General features: G+C 41.2%; 1 protein-coding gene and 1 long non-coding RNA gene across 2 annotated transcripts in view; one reads left to right on the plus strand and one right to left on the minus strand.

The window, feature by feature from the left end:
- CHSY3 (chondroitin sulfate synthase 3) overlaps window positions 1-3,284 on the minus strand; it is a 227,891-nt gene extending 224,607 nt beyond the window's left edge. Inside the window, exons 1-2 of the mRNA XM_016158253.2 lie at window positions 2,428-3,284; window positions 345-628 (exon numbers count right to left, since the gene is read on the minus strand). Coding sequence (XP_016013739.2) covers window positions 345-628; window positions 2,428-3,223 — 1,080 coding nt within the window. The 5' untranslated portion in view covers window positions 3,224-3,284. The remainder of the gene's footprint in view (window positions 1-344; window positions 629-2,427) is intronic.
- LOC107517497 lies at window positions 516-9,408 on the plus strand. Its single transcript, XR_001598536.2, has 5 exons — window positions 516-623; window positions 2,423-2,479; window positions 6,435-6,636; window positions 8,388-8,438; window positions 8,885-9,408. It is a non-coding gene; the product is annotated as an uncharacterized LOC107517497 (long non-coding RNA).
- Window positions 9,409-17,859: the final 8,451 nt, after the last annotated feature.

A 17,859-nucleotide genomic window follows, 5' to 3' on the forward strand; every position in this document is an offset into this window, starting at 1 on the left:
CAAATGCTGAAAACCACAGCCCAAGAATAGAATAAAATTAGTCCTCTTGTTACCAACAGGAAATAGATACACATGTATATAAACACCAATAAAGCAAATAAAAGGGGATGGTATTTTTCAGAGATAGGGCTATATGTATAGGCTGCTGATTAAAGTTAAGGTGGTCATGCTAATAAGAAAACCTCTGCCAGGCCTTAGCTCTAATAAGTCTGTGTCCATAACCAGCCGCTGCTCTCATTTTCAACTGAAGACAAAGATACAGAAAGGACAGAATCATTGCCCTAGACTGTAAACTGGCATGCACCTATAATATGTGAACACTGTCATCATAGCTCAAGTCTTACCTCATAAGACCAGACACACTGCGTCCCACCAAAACGTCGAACACATCTTCCTACTTCCACATCCTCGTGCGTCGTGTACATTTCTCGGAGGCATTCACCAATGTGCGGCACCATCCTCCTGAGAACCTCTCGACTGAAGATCATGCCAGGTCCTCCCATACAGAAGTTCTCCCCAGGCTCCAGCCCCAGCTTTCCCAGTTCTTCAATGTTCCCAAGGCCAGTCTGGCCCAGGTAGAGGGGCTTGCTGCTATTCAGTGATCTAAGAAACTCTTCTAACTTGTCACCTACGAAAAGAAAGGCAACAATCACCCCTTTTTCTAATTCCATAATCATTTATTCATATGAACAAAGAGACAGGACTTCTGATATTGTTTGTAAACTCCCCATAAGTCTTATACAGTTGTAAAGAAGAAAAACCTCTCTGAATCTTGCATTATTTAAAAAATAGTAATTTATAGTTTATTAATTAAATCATAATAAAATTTTTATCAGTCTTCTTTGGAAAGCACCCTTTTTTGAAAAAAAATGTTAAAGATTACAGGATATAATTGATTTACTTATAGTTTTTAAGTTCATCAGGAAAAACAATTTAAACATTATATTCTGTAGCGAACACGGTTAAAAAGCATTTCATAGTCTACAAAATGATACATTGGAATAAGTAGTCACCTTCTTTATATTCCCAGTCAGCATCTTTACTATCATTTTTGATGAGCACGGCATCTGCAGTCATTATCTTGATCCTATGCCACGCCCCTTGGACCTCAATGAATTTCAGCTGACTATTATTGGGTTCTTAACACAAAATACATTCTATTCTTAATAGAAATAGAAAGACTAGCATTTCAATGTTCTGAAGGGCAATCTTTCAAAGCATTAAGTGAAAGGGTTCCCCCCCCCCCACCCCCTGAGTCCTGTGAAAAGTACTATCCCCTGGATCAGGAGAAAGCGACGAGGCTACTCACAAGTCGAGAGGCAGAAACTAAGGAAGGGCTGCCCCCTTTGACCAAGAAGCTAGGAAATGTTGGAAGCCCAGGGAGACCTCGTTCCTACAGCCCTGCATCCCTCTCCATCTCCGCAATAAACTGGATTGGAAAGATTGACTCCTGCTCTAAGAAACTTCTCTCCTCTGAGTTTAGAAATCGCTGGCCAGAACCACCCACACCCAGGGTGAAGGACCGCGCCTCTTTAAACGGCTGACAAAGTTTTCTCAGGCTGTGGGCTGCGCGTGGTTTGGGGGACTTCCAGCCTCTGCTTATCGCCGCAGCCACCAAAATGGACTGGAAAGGATCCATGCCAGTATGTGCTAGCACAGTCTGGAGCTCCCAGGGTCTGGATGATTCGCGGCCACGTCCCCTTCTTCCCCACCAGCAGTCCCGACAATATATCCATCGCCTGGGGGTTTTACTGAGGTGTGGCGCGAGGTGGGTGCGGCTTGGTGCTGCACTGTAGGTGCTGGAAGGAGCTGCGCGCGGAGCGGTGGGGGTTCTCAAGGACTCCCAGTGCGTGGCGGGTCGTGATAAAGGGAAGGGAATACACAGGGAAAGGGCTGGGCAACGAAGACGATTCCTCAATATCCCCTGTCCCGAAATTGCGCTAGATCCAGTGAAAACAAAAGGGCAGGGGAACAAAGCAAGAACATGGATCTCCAGTCTGGGACTCGCCCGCATCCTAGGTCTCCCCTTCCTCCACCGAGGACACGCCCCTCGGAGCCGATTTGGGAACCTGCAACCACTCCGGGCTTTCAGAGCAGAGTGGGACTAGCCTTTTGTTGAACCCTAAGGTCCCTGTTCTCACCTTCCCAACACGGTAACGAGTACGGGCCACGCGCTGAGCGAAAACGAGGACAGCAAGTGTGAGGAAAGCGAATAAAGCCGGGCAGGTGTGAGGAGGGCCGAAGCCGCAGGAGGGGAGGAGGAGCGGACCGGCAACGGTGGGCGGAGGCGAGGGGTGGGGACCGCAGGCTGGGGGCTGCAGGAGCCCGGAGCACGTGCTGGCAGAGAAGCAGAGGGCTGGACAGGGGTTGGGACTGGGAGCAGAGAAAGGAGGCGGGCAGGTGGGACAGCCGGCGCTGGGAGGTCACCTTTGATGTAGACATCGTCGTCTGCGCGCATGAACCACTCATACTTGTCCAGGTAGTGGTCGTGCATGTACTTGATCATCATGAAGGACTTTTTCTGGGGAGGGTAGGAGTCGTCCACCCCCGGCAGCTCGATGACAGGCAGGGGTGGCGGGGGCTGGCCAAGCCCGGCGTTGGGTGGCTGCTGGCTGGAAAAGAACTCCACGCGGCCGGGAATGAAGCGCGCCCAGGTCCGCTGCGCCGCCAGCGCGCGGCTGCCCAGGTACTTCTGCGCGGTCATCACCCCCACGTACAGAAAATCCCGGGGTCGGGAGCTCGGGGCGGCGGCGCCCCCGTCCCCGCTGCCGTTGTGGCTACTCCCCGGCTGGCCGCCTCTCCGCTGCCCAGCCGCGCCCCCGTCCTCCTCCTCAGGTTCCCCCTCCGCCACGGGGGCGCCGGGGAGCCCCGTCGTGCCTTCGGGCTCTCGTCCTCGCCGCCGCTGCTGCAGCGGAGGTGGCTGCTGCCAGGGGCTGCTCCGAAAACTGGTCACCCCAGCCGCTGCCTCTGGCAGCTGCGGCCCCTGGAGCTCCTGGAGCGCGGGGGGCGGCGACTGCTCCAGTCGCGGCCGGGGCTGAGGGAGCGGCTGATGCGCGCCGGGGCCAGCGGCCGAGCGGCCGTAGTAGGAGCAGAGGCTGGAGCCGCGTCTCTTCCTCTCGCTCAGCTCGGCCACTCTGGGGGCGATGAGCCAGGACGCGGCGGTGAAGCCCAGCACCAGCCCCAGTGCCACGCTCATCCACGGGCGGCGGGAGCGCACGGCCATCGCGGCTGCCCTGGCGCCGACGCTAGCGGAGCGGCCGCTGCGCTGCGCGCGAATCTGCCGCCTCACAGCCGCCCCTCCTCCGCCCCAGCGCCCCCAGCCCCAGCCGCTGCCCACCGCCGAGGCGCCGACGCCGGCTCGGGCTCGCAGCGCTCCCCGCGCCCAGCCCGCTGCGGGTTGCAGCCGCTGGCCGCGCGCCCCGCTCCGCTCTGGGTCGGGCTTCCAGGCGAGGGTCGGGAGTGAAACTTCTCCCGGCGGCGGCAGCAAGAGGAGCTGCAGGAGGAGGAGGAGGAGCGGCGGCGGCGGCGGCAACGCGTCCGCTCCTCGGCTGCCACTCTGTCACAGGCGCGCCTGGTCCCTCCCTCCTCGCTCCTTCCCGAGCCCCCGCCCTCGCTCCCCGCCTCCCGCTCCCCCCGCCGCGGGGCTCCGGACTGGCCCGGAGGAGGAGCCACAGGCACCGCGGCTGCCAGCCGGGGCGAGCGCGCGTCGCGGTATTTCCCCGTCCCCCGCCCTGGGACGGCCCCCGTCTGTGCCTGGGTCCGGAGCTGGCCTCCCCTCCGGAAGGAAACGATCCCTGTCGGGCCGCCTCCGGCTCCCAGCGCCGACGCCCCCTCGTCCCTCCTCCCGCGGCCCTCGCTCTCCGTCCCATTTCCCGTCCCGTCCCGCCCCTCCGCCAGCCTCGCGGCGCCCGCGTCCAGGGGCTCCACTGCCCTCCTCCCGGCGCGTCGGCTCTACTGACCTCATCCGCGGAGCTCGGGTCCCGAACCCCCGGCGGGCGCCCGCGGCTCGCGGGAATCCACAGCCCGTTACGTCCCGGCGTGACCCTTCCCCACCCGCCCCGCCCAGGCCCGCCCGCGCTCCCCTCCGTGCTGTCGGTCCCGTCCGGGTTTCTCTCGCGGCTACTCCCCAGCGTCTTCTCTCGCCACTCGGTGTCCCGCTTACAGCTCAGGAAACCATCCGTCCCGTCCTAGCACCTCTCCTCGAGCCTTACTCCCCAGTCCCTACCTGCATTCTTCACCACCTCTCTCCACCATTGTCACTCAGCGTCTCCCCTGAGAAAATCTCGGAGGGATTGGAAATACCTACCCTGAAAGGCTGGGGGAGATTAAGGTGAGTGGGGGGCCCAACCCTCAAAGAACATAAAAATTCCCTGTTTCCTACCTGTTGAGTTCGGAAAAGGTCTACCTGCTGGTGCCCTCTTCAACTTGTCCACTGGTCTCCTCTAGAAGTGAGGACCATGAACTCTGTGGAAGACTGACTCAGTAGAACAGGAGAAATGTGAATAAATTATAGGGCCAATGTCCAGAAGATTCAAACTAAGCAAATTCCTCTCCTTCCCTCGCCCCCCCCCCCCGCATAAGTGAAGGTAATCAGAAAACAAAATAGAAAATATAATTTTTATTCTTGTCTATAAACCATTTCATTTTCTAAGGCAATGACAGGAAATGTTTTGCCTGTCCAATTAGGGAGGTTAAATCTCCAGTTAACTAAAAACAAAAAAAAGTTAAATTGTATTGACTAAAATCATTGAATGTTACATTATGAAGAGATTACCTGAAGGTATATGACATTTTGAAGAAGGAGGCATTTAACAACTTTCTCTCTAGAAGCTGAGAATCAAACCATAGTCTGAGGTGCATTTGGCATCCTCATACCCTCTGGTCTTCAAGTTTCAGTCTTCTGTTTTGTACATCAAACGCAAAGGGATGGTATTGAATGGCATTAGACATAAGGCTCCATCAAACAGTAAGCCTGTCTGGAGGCGTGGTTCTTTCCACACCAGTCACTGGCTGTGCATGAGTACATCTGACTAAATGGTTCATCTGTGGACAATGAAGCTCCTTTTCCATCTCTAGGTCTTGGCCAGACCCTTGAGGGTACAGATTATTGAGCTCTTTCTCAACGTTTAATTTTAGTTAGAATACAAAGCTAATCAAATAAACAGGCCTCTTTCAATTTAAAATACATCTTGCCAAGGACATTTTAAACTTTCTAGAATAGTGCTGTTCAATTTCCCTTAATGGAAATTTTCTTTATGTGTTCTGTCCAATAAGGGAACCACTAGCCAGACATGATCTGAGTGCTTGAAATGTAGCTAGTGTGATTGAAGAAATAAATTTTCAATTTTATTTAATTTTAATTAATTCTTATTTAAATAGCCTCATATAGCAAGGGGCTGCTATGTCTAGCAGCACACTGTCAGAAGAAATCCATAAATAATCTCTGGTACCTATGATAAATTGTGAAGAACAGATAGTCTACCTACACACCAGCATGCTCGTCCCTGCAATATCCTGCTGGGCTTCATTCTAATGGGCACCATTCATGTAGTCCCTATACAAAATCATTCATTCTCATTGAGCACAAATAACCCACTCATCAACTATTATCACATTTTGGGAGAAAATTAACTTCATTCATTTTTTTATTCAACAAACATGTTAGAGATTAAGCATTAGAAAAGGTGGAAGGCTCTGGACATGGAAATGTGAATGAATATTCATTGTCACCTGCCATGAAGTTTACAGTGCAGTGGAAAATAATGAATTACAGTGGTGACAAATGATGTGAAGGAAAAATGTAGAGTGCATACTCTGAAGCAGTATTTATATGACCATCTAATTTCATCTGGGAGTCAGGGAGGCACTTGGAGACATTGAAATAAAATGAAAAGTATTAGAATGATGTTCTATACTGGCTAAGTGACCTTGGGGACATTTAAATTATCTGAGCCTTAGATTTTTATTCTGTAAATACATTATTTTGGGGATTTATTCATATATTATATGTGTTTGGTGCAGTGCCTAGACCATTATAGGCACTCAGGAAATGTTAGTTCTTCCTTTATAATAAAATCTCTTAGATATCACCTGACTCATTTTTGTGATATTTCATCCTTTTATTTACGCAACATGCTTATTTAGTATCTACCATAAGCCAGGTGGTATTCTGGAGAAACAGCAGTAAACGAAACAGACAAAGCCCTTGACTCCATGGTGGTTATATTCTACTAAGGAAAGATTACACACACACACACTCACGCAGACACATACACGTACATACATGTGTATATGCGTGTGTGTGTGTATGTGTGTGTGTGTGTGTATGATGCTGGGTTATGTTTTGAAAAAATAGAGAGAGATAGTGGGTATATACATGTGTTAGAGGTCGTCTTAAAGTAATTGCTCAGAGAGGTTCTTTCTGATAATTTTAGCAGGGAACAGAAGATAAATGAGGAAAGTAACCATGAGGATATCTGAAGGAAGACTTTACAAGCAGAGGGAAAAGCCAACACAAAGGCCTGAAATAGACAAAGTATATTGAGGACCAGCAAAGAGGCCCATGTGGGTTGGAAATGGGAAGGAGCTGATGACTTGCAGATCATTTAGGCCAGTGCTGTCTACTAGAATTACAAGGTGAGTCATAAATGCAAGACATGTAATTTAAATTTTTCTTGTAGACACATTTTGGAAAAGATGAAGTTTGCTAATGTATTTTATTTAACTCAATATATTCAAAATCTTACCATTCTAACAGGTAGTCAATATAAAATAATTAATGAGAAAATTTGCGTTCTTTTTATTGGTACTAAGTTTTCCTAACCTCTGTATAATTTACACTTATGGCACACCTCAGTTCAGACTAGCGACTTTTCAAATTTCGCACAGACATATGTAACTAGTGTCTCATATTGGATGTTGCATATTTTAAGCTTTGGAGACATTTACAAAGATTTTGGCTTTTATTCTGAGTGACGGTGAAGGTGTTAAGTAGAGTGGTGATATGAATTTTGTTTTATAAGGACCACTCTGGCTCTTATCGGAAGAAAAAACTAGATGGGGACAAGAGTGTAATCAGGGAATGCATTTAAAACATTATTAAAGTGACCTCATTACTTTGGAATAGAAGAAAAAGACAAATATCTTTTTTTTTCTTCTTCCCACACAGTGCCTTCATTTTCTCATTTGTAATAAGTAGAAGCATTGAGAAAGTTTTCTCTGTGAGTTTAATTTTATATTTATTGAGATTCCCCTAGCTATTTGGTATTTCCCAAACTCAGTGAAGTAATTTTCTCATACTCACTTTAATTTTGAAGATACATGAATTTTAGGGTAGGTAATTTTCTGGGAAATTTCTACCAAGGACTAAGTCATTTAAAAAAATAAAAAAGAATAAAGTAATACATTCGAGGAAGAATTTAAGAAAAAAATTATTTGAATAAGAAGGGTGTAAAGGAACAAATATGTATGGAAACTCTTATCATTGAAGAAAACATAATAAATGCATACTAAAATATAGCTCGATTTGTATACTAGACCAAAAGAGAGAAGGCAGATATGTAGGTAATTCTAATATCATTGGCTAAAAATGTCTTATCTAAACAAGAATGTTTCAGTAGTTATCCTTTTGAATCACCCGATAAAATCTCTATGAAGCACTTTAGATTTTGAAAAAACAGTAAAACAAAACAAAAACTTCTTAAAATTATGCTTCTAGAAAAAAGTGAAAAACCTGATCCCCTGCCCTTTCTAAATCCTTTACCAACTTCAAACATGTCCATATTTGACTACCATAATACGAATCCTTTGCCACCTTCTCTGAGCTGAAGCTGTTAAAACATAGGAATCATCTGGATTCATAATGAGGCAAAGGCTTTTATAGGGGTTGTGTTCCTGGCTTTGGGATGACATTAATGTCACCCACCCCAAAAACAAGTCTGACACACTGAGAGCCATTCAGCAGACTTGAGTGTTTGAACCGACTGGAAAGAATTAGCAATAACTTTAAAAATTACTGGAAAAGGTACAAATGAGTTTAAAAGGGAGGATGTCATAATTTGATCAATTATGAAAGTTAGATAAATATTTAAATATGTGGTTCAGCATATGCTTCTGTTACCAGGTGCAAGCAAGTTTAGGCTAGTACTGACACTTTGATTCAGTATTTTACTGTGATGTTTAGAATGTTATTTTTTCTTGACAAATCAAGGCTGAGTTGATTTCATTTGCGTGAAGCAACTGTGGCATCTAGTGGTTAATAATCATAATGTAATTCAGTTTGTTTCTAAGAGACAGATTGTGTTATAAAATCTTTTAGACATTGCTAGAAAATTGTAATCATAGAGACATAATAAGATAACCACTTATTTATATATTTATTTCCTCAGACATAAGCACTTGAAGGGATGATAGAAGTTCATATACTGAAACATGAAAAGGTAATTATTTAGAGCACATTATAAGACTATGTTCATTTTAGAAGCCAATACTGAACTACTTAAGTTAACCAACATGAAAATGTAGTTAATTTTTTACATCAACTGGATATTTGATGCTACTAAGGAATTATTCATTTCTTTTATAGGTATGATAATAGTATTGTGGCTATGTTTAAAAAATAGTCCTAAAGAAGTCCTTATTTTTCATAAATATATACCAAAATGTTTATAGATTAAGTGATAATGATGTCTGAATTTAAGTAATAAGGGATTGAGGATGGTCCTAAGTGGATGGCGATGTGGATGGGGCCTAAAGGCCCAGGTACTGAAGACTGTTGAGGCTGGGTGGTTATCCTTGGGCAGATTTGAAATTGTCTGTAATAAAAAGATTCGAAAATCTATTATTTGTTTAAGATCAGCACACATTCAATTTTTGTTTCTTATAGATTTATCTGACTGAGAGAGTCCACATGTCCGAACCATCAATGCACTTTGAGAAGAAGAGAATGAGACTCCTGCTGTCACCTATGAAACGGTCAAGAGGTGACTATTCAGAATTAAAACTTCCAGTTCTTCTATTCCCCCAGACTCCAAAGATAGTCATTTTGACATAAGCGAAACACCCAGGCAAGCTTTTAGAAATAGCGAGGCACTATTTATGATGTGAGGATATAGATATATTAATAGCTATACTATCATTACAGAATAAGCATACGAGGAGAGATTAGGAGATCTTTTTTTGTTATGCCTATTTTATTAAGTTTCAGGATATTTTACTATGAAGCAAGAGAGATTAGACATTACACCGCTGAACCCATTGTCATTGTATCTTGAGTGAGTGAGTTTATAATTTATTTTAAGGCTGCTGCATCAATAATGAGCTAATAATGACACGTCTTTCAATAGTCTTGAAAGTCAGATTTTATAGTTTACATAAATATATTACATAAAAATATTAGCACTGGTAGTATACTCCACAATTTTTTTTCTTTGTTTTGGAAAATATACTTATGTTCTTATTTCTTCATGTTACTATATAATATGTTATTTCTATATGAGTTAATAAATTGTATTTAATGTTTTTTTCTGATTTTTAATTACTCATATAAAACTTTTAGGACTATAAAGGGGGTCCCAGGATCAAAACATTTGAGAACGGTGGTCTAAGGAAATTCCTTCATTCATTTATTCTTTTCTTCTCCTGGAAATAGCACAACAATTTCTTTAGGAGGGATAATCAAAAGTTAGGATGTCTTGCTCCTGATGGAACACTGACTCTAACTGTTTGAGATAACATGAGAGTGGTCGTCCTCGAACCTCCACTGTTTAAACTCTGACATGTTTATAAGTATATTATTGTCTCTATGCTTTCAGTTTCATACCTTTTGCATTCTAGGAATCCAGATGCTTAACTTTTTTTTTTTTTTTTTTTTGCACGTGCTGCTATTAGAAAGGAATGACAGCAATGAATCTTCCGAGATAAATAGAATTTAAATCATTCAGACATTTTAAATTCTAATTTGTATCTCATAACAAATTAGTATCTCTAACAAGTTTGGAGTATATTTTTAATCTCTACAAAAACAAACATCAGGACAATACATTGTTATAAGGCTCCAATCACTTTGTATTATTATACCAAAGAAATACTGTCTCAGTAAGTTAATTCTAGAGCTGGAGTGTCATAAAATTTAGTGAGGAACAAAGAAGATAACATTGCCATACCAATACAGAAAGTGCAATTATTTGCCGTTTGAAGCCAATTGGAGCTCTAGGAACAAACAGAAAGCAAAATCCAAATAAAATTATGTGAACTAATCGAAAAAGGTAAATTGGGTCCTGTAAAGGAAATGAGTGGTCATCACGTGGAAATGACTATAAAAATATTGTTCAAGATGGAAAATATGTGTGTATATGGGATGATACATTTTTTCATTAGGCCCTGTTGCCTTACCTCTGAATCTTCTTTAAGCAGAAAGAGGACTAGAAGACTCGTCTCAAGAGAGGAATATGAGAAAATGTTAGCCTCATAGCTAAGTGATTTCTCATTAGTGCTTTCTGCTATTATCTTCCAACTAGACGCAAAAAGATTCAAAAGAAAGTATGGCCAAGGCACACCAAGGAAATAAGTGACGGGTGGACACAGCATTCTTACAACCTTTGTTAGAGTTCTGCTTACCATACACTCCATTCTACCCCACACTTTTTTCCCCCTAGACTGCCTTCCCATGTCTCTACCTTTACAGAAAGTAGGCAGGAATAGCAACAGTACCATTGGAATCGGATTAAAATTAAATTTAGATTTTAGTTTTAGCAGCATAGAATTAGGACTCCAGGACATGATACAGCCAGCAGAATCAGACTGAGTCTTTTTATAGGCATATAGAACCCAAATGGCCATTGACAATTCACAAGTAATTAAAACTTTAGCACCTAGCTCAGTGTGTTCTCAAAGTGGGATCCTCAGGACTCCTACTTAAATATTTCTGATGCCTTAATGTGTATAACTATTAATAGTAAATCTGGGTTTCTTCTGAATCAATCCCTGAGAGCAGGGGCAGTAATCCACATTTATAACAAGACATCTGACTGATTCTTAAACATACCGAAGTTTATATAATCTTGATAACTGGGATAATTCAAAGTCCTAAGAACATACATTAAACAAATTAACACACACACACGCAAAACTATTATACCCTTCTACTGACATTTACCACCCTCACAAAACATGGATAGGTAGCTAAAATTCTAGCTTCTCCAGCCTAAAATGATAGAAGAACCTTCATTCACTTGCTATTTGCAAATTGAATGTACATACATTTCTCTTATGTCTTGGTTTGGGTTCCCAATGAAGCAGACTGAGACAAGAATTTGAGAGCAAGTAGTTTATTTTGGAATGTGATCTCAGGGGATACTGGCAAGAGAGTGGAGTAAAGAAAAGGAGACGGTAAGAGAAGGAAGGAAAGCAACGAAGGGTGAATTGTGAAGTCAGTTCCCGCAGTAGGTAGCTGGAGTTTAATTCTACTTGGGAAGTTTTTGTTGACTTTGGGTCTCAGACTTAACGCATCAGAAGAGCAAAGAAGTTGGGGGTATTTACCTTCTCTCAGTCACTGATTAAGGGCTGCTCCCAGAGGACATGAATTCCCCAGCACTTCCAGCCTGTTCCTTGCACAGTCAGAAAAAGCCCTTCAGCAAAGAGTTAAAGAAGCTGGTAGCTGGAAGACACAGCACTGGCAAGCACTGAAGTGGAAAGGGTAAGGAGATGTGGGCAGGAGTCTGACAGTCTCTGTTCTAACCCACAAGTTGAATTAATATTCACTCTCGAAGCCAAACTTTTGGACTTTCTATACTACAATAGATACAAACCATATGAGTAAGTAACCCTTAACATACCAAATCATATCTTCAAAAAATGTGTCCTGCAAATTTAGTTTCTTTTCATTGAGGAAGGTACCTTATAGAAACAATCTTCTTTGGGGCTATTAGAGCTGGCTGATGTTTTCCTGTTGCCATCTTCTGTCAAACTATCAGAATTCTTGGTAGGAAGCCACTGTGGCCATTTACCGTGTCTTGGTTTAGGGGAATTACCTTTGGCTATTTTTCTTTTAAACATTTTGCTGTGGAAATTTTCAAACACACACAAAGTATATGGACTAGAACTTTCTATACCCATCATCCAGCTTCAACACTTTCAACTCATGACCAATTTTGTCTGTCTATATCCTCACCCACTTAGCTCCTACTAGATCATTTTAAAGCAAACCACAGACATCATTTACCCATAAATATTTTTATATATAACTCTAAAAGATAAGAACTTTTAAAATGCCATCACTGTATGAAAATTCAACAAGTATTCTTTAATATTATCAAATATCAAGTAATTGTTCAAACTAACAATTGTCACATCAATTCCATATTTTTTACAATTACGTCATCAATACCATTTTTCCACCTTCACATTTTTTAATAATTAGTATTGTTTTAGATGTCTCTCGAGCATCTCTCCTAGATTCTGCCTCCATCTCTTATTTTCTTTGTATTATATTTGGTTAAAAAAAAATGGATTTTTTGCCTTATGGAGTTTCCCACAATCTGGATGATACATATTCCATTCCTGTGGTGTCATTTAACATGCTGTCTGTCTTCTGTGTATCCTGTGAATTGGTAAATTGGTGGTAAGATTTAGAGAAAGACCAGATGCAAGTTCAATTTTTCTTTTTGAACAAAAGTACTTAATAGATGACACTGTATTCTTTTATTGGGGGCACATAACATTTGTCTCTCTTTCTGATGTAAACTGGTATTGATAATAAATTCCTAGATTTGTTAATTCATTAGAAGTTGCAAAGAATGATAATTCTAATTCTACCATTGTTTCTGCCTTTATTAACTAGAATACATCTATGAAAAGTTATTATCTAGTGACACGATCTGCATAGTAAAAACAGCATATATGATTTAATCTTTAATTTTTGATGATCCACGAATTTCTAAGATGGTCGATCAGTAAAGTTATCTATACCCAGTTTCTCAGAATGGCTTGCTAGATAAAACTTATTGAAATAATCCAAAAATGGAAGCTCGTTCTTACCAGAGCAATCTCATTTTCTGCTGTTTAATCCCTAATCATGTCACTAATATTCTAATCTGTATATCAGGGTATAAAGTTGTGGTTGTGAGGAGAAAAAGATGCTATATTTTTATATTTTTACTTTTTTATTAACTTGCATTTATAGAACTTACGAAATGTGGGAACAAATAGGTTGTGAAGGTAATGTAAGAAGTTGGATAGATGATAGATGATACATAGATAGGTAGATAGATAGATGATAGATATATATATCTATATATAGATACGTATCTATATGTAGATAGATATAGATATATTTCCTAACCATCTGGAATTTCTGGTTTATTATATATGAAATTATATGTGAATTATAGGAAATTTTCCTTTGCATTCAAAAAGGGTTTAGTGGGGTTGAATATACTAAAGGAAAAAACTTGTAAATGTGGTTGTTTTATACAGTTAGCATTTATGTAGCTGTTTTCTATGTGGTTTTGCCTTCGCTCATAGTTTGGGGTTTTCTGATGTTTGTATCTGGGCTTCTTAAGTTTTCATCAACAATCCAGCAATGTTGGACATCAAGATACAATCAGGTCACGCCCATCTTCAGTGCTGCACAATATCCATGACCCTTCTACAGGAAATTCAGTCCCACTAAGTATTTCTTCAACTATAAAAAGAAGGGTATTGGGCTAGAGCAGAGGTTAGTAAAATACAGCCTATAGGCCAAATCCTGTCTACCACCTTTTTTTTGGGGGGGGGGGGGGTGGCATCCAAATTAAGAAAGATTTTTACATTTTAAAATAGTTTTACACTAAAAATTGTCACATTTTAAATGTCATGTAAGTATCTCCATAAAATCCTCACTTTTGCCTCACATCTTGGAAAGTCTAAAATATTTAATGTTTGGCCCTTTCAGAAAAAGTTCGGCAACCCCTGGACAACAACAGTGATTTTCAAACTATTTTCAGTAACAGAATTTTTTTTTTTAAATCCTATCCTAAACCCCTTTGCTTAAAACAAACAAATGCATATTTATTTAAATATACTTAAAATTGTTGATAATTGCTCACTAAAAAAATTCTAACAGACAATGAGACTGCTTGGATGAATGTAACAGACTAAAAGAAGGAACAACAATTTTGACATTGGGGATTATAGATGACGATTACAGTCTTAGAGAAGATTCAGCCTACAATATATTGCTGTGATTTTTTTTTTCTAGATGATTTCCAAAATAAAATCCTGTTTCAGGTAGATAAGTGGTTATAAATAGTAGCAATTTTTAACAGCTCACCTTGAAATCTCAGGACACTGAAATTAAACTAAAAGAGAAGTAGGACATTTTAATTTTACTTACACATCAACAAAAAAAAGAAGCTCTCAATCAAAATATAGCAATCAGACAAGAAGTACGAACGATTTTGAATAAGAGATAAAGTTGTCTATACATTTGAATACTTTTGGTGTTTTCTTACATTGCACCGCTGGCAACTGTGCTGTGAGGAGCAAGCACAGAGCAGATGAGTTTGCTGCGGCAGTTTTGTAAGCGAACATAAGCAAGCTTGAATTTTAAAAAGACTGGTGAAGAACAACCACCTTCTTGTTCCTGGATTCCTCAACAAAATGTTCAACTATGTGCACAAATATGACAGTTGAAGCTTTATTCTGAAGTGTAAGCAGAAACAAGGTAACTTGAAATTACAATGAGATTAAAGTTAGTGAAAACTAAAGTTTCATTTTTAAAAGGTCAGAAAATAAGCTGAAAATTGGGTTGAATAAAAATTACTCTTGAAAATCCCTTACTTGCCCATGAAATAGATTATATACACGGTCTTGGATGTGTGGTATATTTTATGCCACTTACTTTTGAGGACTGCTGAACTAGGCTAAGAAAAAGAAAGATATTCAAATGTATGGACATTCTGCATTTAAGATACCATATCAAACCATAGTGACTAGAGAGTGGGGGGAGTATTCTAAAATGCCCCTTGCTTTCAGGTAATTTTCTGCTGAAATACCTTCAATAGCTTTGCAGGTAGTTGTGTGAATCGAGTAAGTTAAACAAGATGAACACTCCCAGCAGAAGGCCTGGAACACAGAGGGAATAATAAATCTCTCTCATATTTGAATACAATTCTTAAGTATATATGTATATATTTAAGCAAGCAATCAAATTCTTCTCTATAGATTTGTTGGGGGGCAGAGAGGAGGTGTACAATTTGCAATGAGATAAGGCTGTCTATATTTTCAACACTTTCAGTGTTAAAACATATACCCAAACATATATGAATCTATAAAGACAAATTTGGTCACTTGCCCTGGTCTTTCTGTGGTAGCATTTGCTCTTTTATTCCACTTATCATCTAGACCCCTGCTCATTTATTCAACAAAAATTTAGTAAGCATCTTTTATGCTGTTCTAGGTTCTGGGGTTTTGTCATTAAATAAAGCAGATGAAATACACTTGACCTCGTCTCCGGGAGCTTACCCACTAGCTGGGGGTAGCAGACAATAAAATGAAACACACAATCAATTGCATAGTATGTAAGACAGTGAGACAAATCTATGGAAACATAAGTCAGGGAAGGGGGTTAGGGCTTTAGAGACAGGAAGACAATTTTTAAATAGGGCAATCAGGTAGGGTCTCATTCAGAAGATGGTATAAGAGCAAATTCTTGAAGGAGGCAAGGAAGCAAAATACCACGATGCCAGTGGAAAGAGCACCAAAGGCAGATAGGAGCACGGGTGGCATGTTCCAGGAGCAGCAAGGAGACGGGGACGGCTGAAGGGGAATAAGAGAGAATAATGTGGTAGCAAATGAGGTCAGCAAAGTACGGGATGTGCCCAGTAGCACCTATTGGCCAGTGTAAGGTTCTCACGTGGAGCAGGATGGGTGGAAGCCATTGTAAACGCTGAGCAGAGGAGGGGCCTGACCTCACTTAAGTTTTAAACCACATTTCTCCGGAACAGGCCTCATGGAGTCACATCTCATGTGAAAATCAGAACCTCAATTTCAGTTTTAAGTTACACACCCACCGAGTATCCCTTTATGATATCACACTTTTAGGTTTACTTACTGTTTTTCATTATAGCATTAAAATTAGCTTTAAAACCCCCTATTTTTAAGTGGAAGTTCAATCAAATATTTCCTGAAAACTTCAAGGCCCCTTCGTGGATCCACAGAACATAGGCTGATGACTTCCGAGTTCGATGCTTAAAGACTTTCCCAAGGTCAACATTCCCAAACCCCTCATTATCAGGAAACCAAACGAGTTGGCCTGGTTTCCATTTTCCGACGATACGTATTTATGCTTGACCTTTTAAATTGGTTCTCCAGCAGTTTTTAAGTATTTCTGTATATCCCGCTAATGGTACCTTCTCATACCTTTATTTGGCTGCTGTGTAGGGATCCTACTGGCACCACTTTGAATATCATCTCCAAGTCAGTGGAGCTGAGATGTATGTGATGAGTCATACTTCAAGATGCCTATAGGTGATGGGATCTTCTGGCTACATGACATAGTTCAGAGATGACATGATGAAACTGTGATTCAAGTTGCAGATCCTAGTTATGTATTTACAGATCCTAGATATGTATCACAGGACAATATTTTTAAGATAATAAATTGTGCTTGTCTTCTGCATCTCTCCTTCCTCCTCTTATTCCAAGCTTGTAGCCAGGCCATTTGTATCTCCTTGCTCCTGGACTTTTTGCAGAACTGGAAGTAGAATCATCTGGAAGAGGATAGCAGCCATTCCTATCTTTTGTAAAAGAATTAGCTTATGGGTGAGATCTTTTTGGCTGTCCCAGTAGATAAGGAAAGAGGAGAGAAGAGAATAAGGCCTTTGAGGTTAAGTAGTAAGATGACAGTTCTAGAACCTGTGGAGGGGACCAAGATTCGAGGGACCCCTTGAGTTCCCCTAGGTAGTGGCCTCCAGGGAGCCTGGAACCCAGGGTGGTTTCAGCCTCTGCAGGGACCTAGAGCACCCAGTAGAAGAGAAGAAGAAAGCCACTAGACCTGAAGGGACCATGCTTGAGAGATGATGGATGTATCAGCGGAAACCTCTGCAGACTCATAACTTCAGCAGTGTCCTAGATACTTGATGCCACACACACCCTAAAGTTTTAGATAACCACAAGGGCCAGTGGGCATATCCCAGCAATGTCTTAGATTTAGTTTCTAACCATCCACTCCAAGTGGAGGCCTTAAGATGAACTTAAGAAGGCTTAAAAAAAAAAAAGAAAGAAAAGAAAGAAAGAAAGAAAGAAAGAAAGAAAGAAAGAAAGAAAGAAAGAAAGAAAGAAATTAACATGGTGTGTACACTGAGTATGTAGATTAAGATTTATACCATACACATTCCCCCTCCCTTAGGCAATAATGAGCTTTAAACATGTTAAAAAATAAGTTCCTTTCCCAATGACACTTCTGTTATGCATAGAATGTTAATCAAGTACTTGCTGTTGCTTCAAGTTCTTATAACTTCTGGACTCATTTCATTAAACATGGTTCTCAGCAATCGCATTTACTCAACTAAAGAATGTGAATAAATCGGATGTTCGCTCAGTAGAAATTTTCCACTCTTTAATTTTATAACCTCAGAAAATTGCACATAAGAGTTAGGATGCATAGAACGCTAGGATATTTTTAAAAGATTATCAACAAACACTGGAAGACTAGATCAGATGAATGTCTAATTTCATCCATTTGAATATATTTAATCTCTAAAAAATTTATACTAAACTTACAGAGGCAGTCTGAGAAGGAGGAGAATGAAGCCACAGGATGGCAAGAGGTAGACTCTGCTGTTCTTTAAGTATTTGAATTCAGCCATGTTTAGAAGCCCA

The sequence above is a fragment of the Rousettus aegyptiacus genome, unplaced genomic scaffold (assembly GCF_014176215.1).
Source record: "Rousettus aegyptiacus isolate mRouAeg1 unplaced genomic scaffold, mRouAeg1.p scaffold_m13_p_7, whole genome shotgun sequence".
In the NCBI taxonomy this organism is placed as follows: domain Eukaryota; kingdom Metazoa; phylum Chordata; class Mammalia; order Chiroptera; family Pteropodidae; genus Rousettus; species Rousettus aegyptiacus.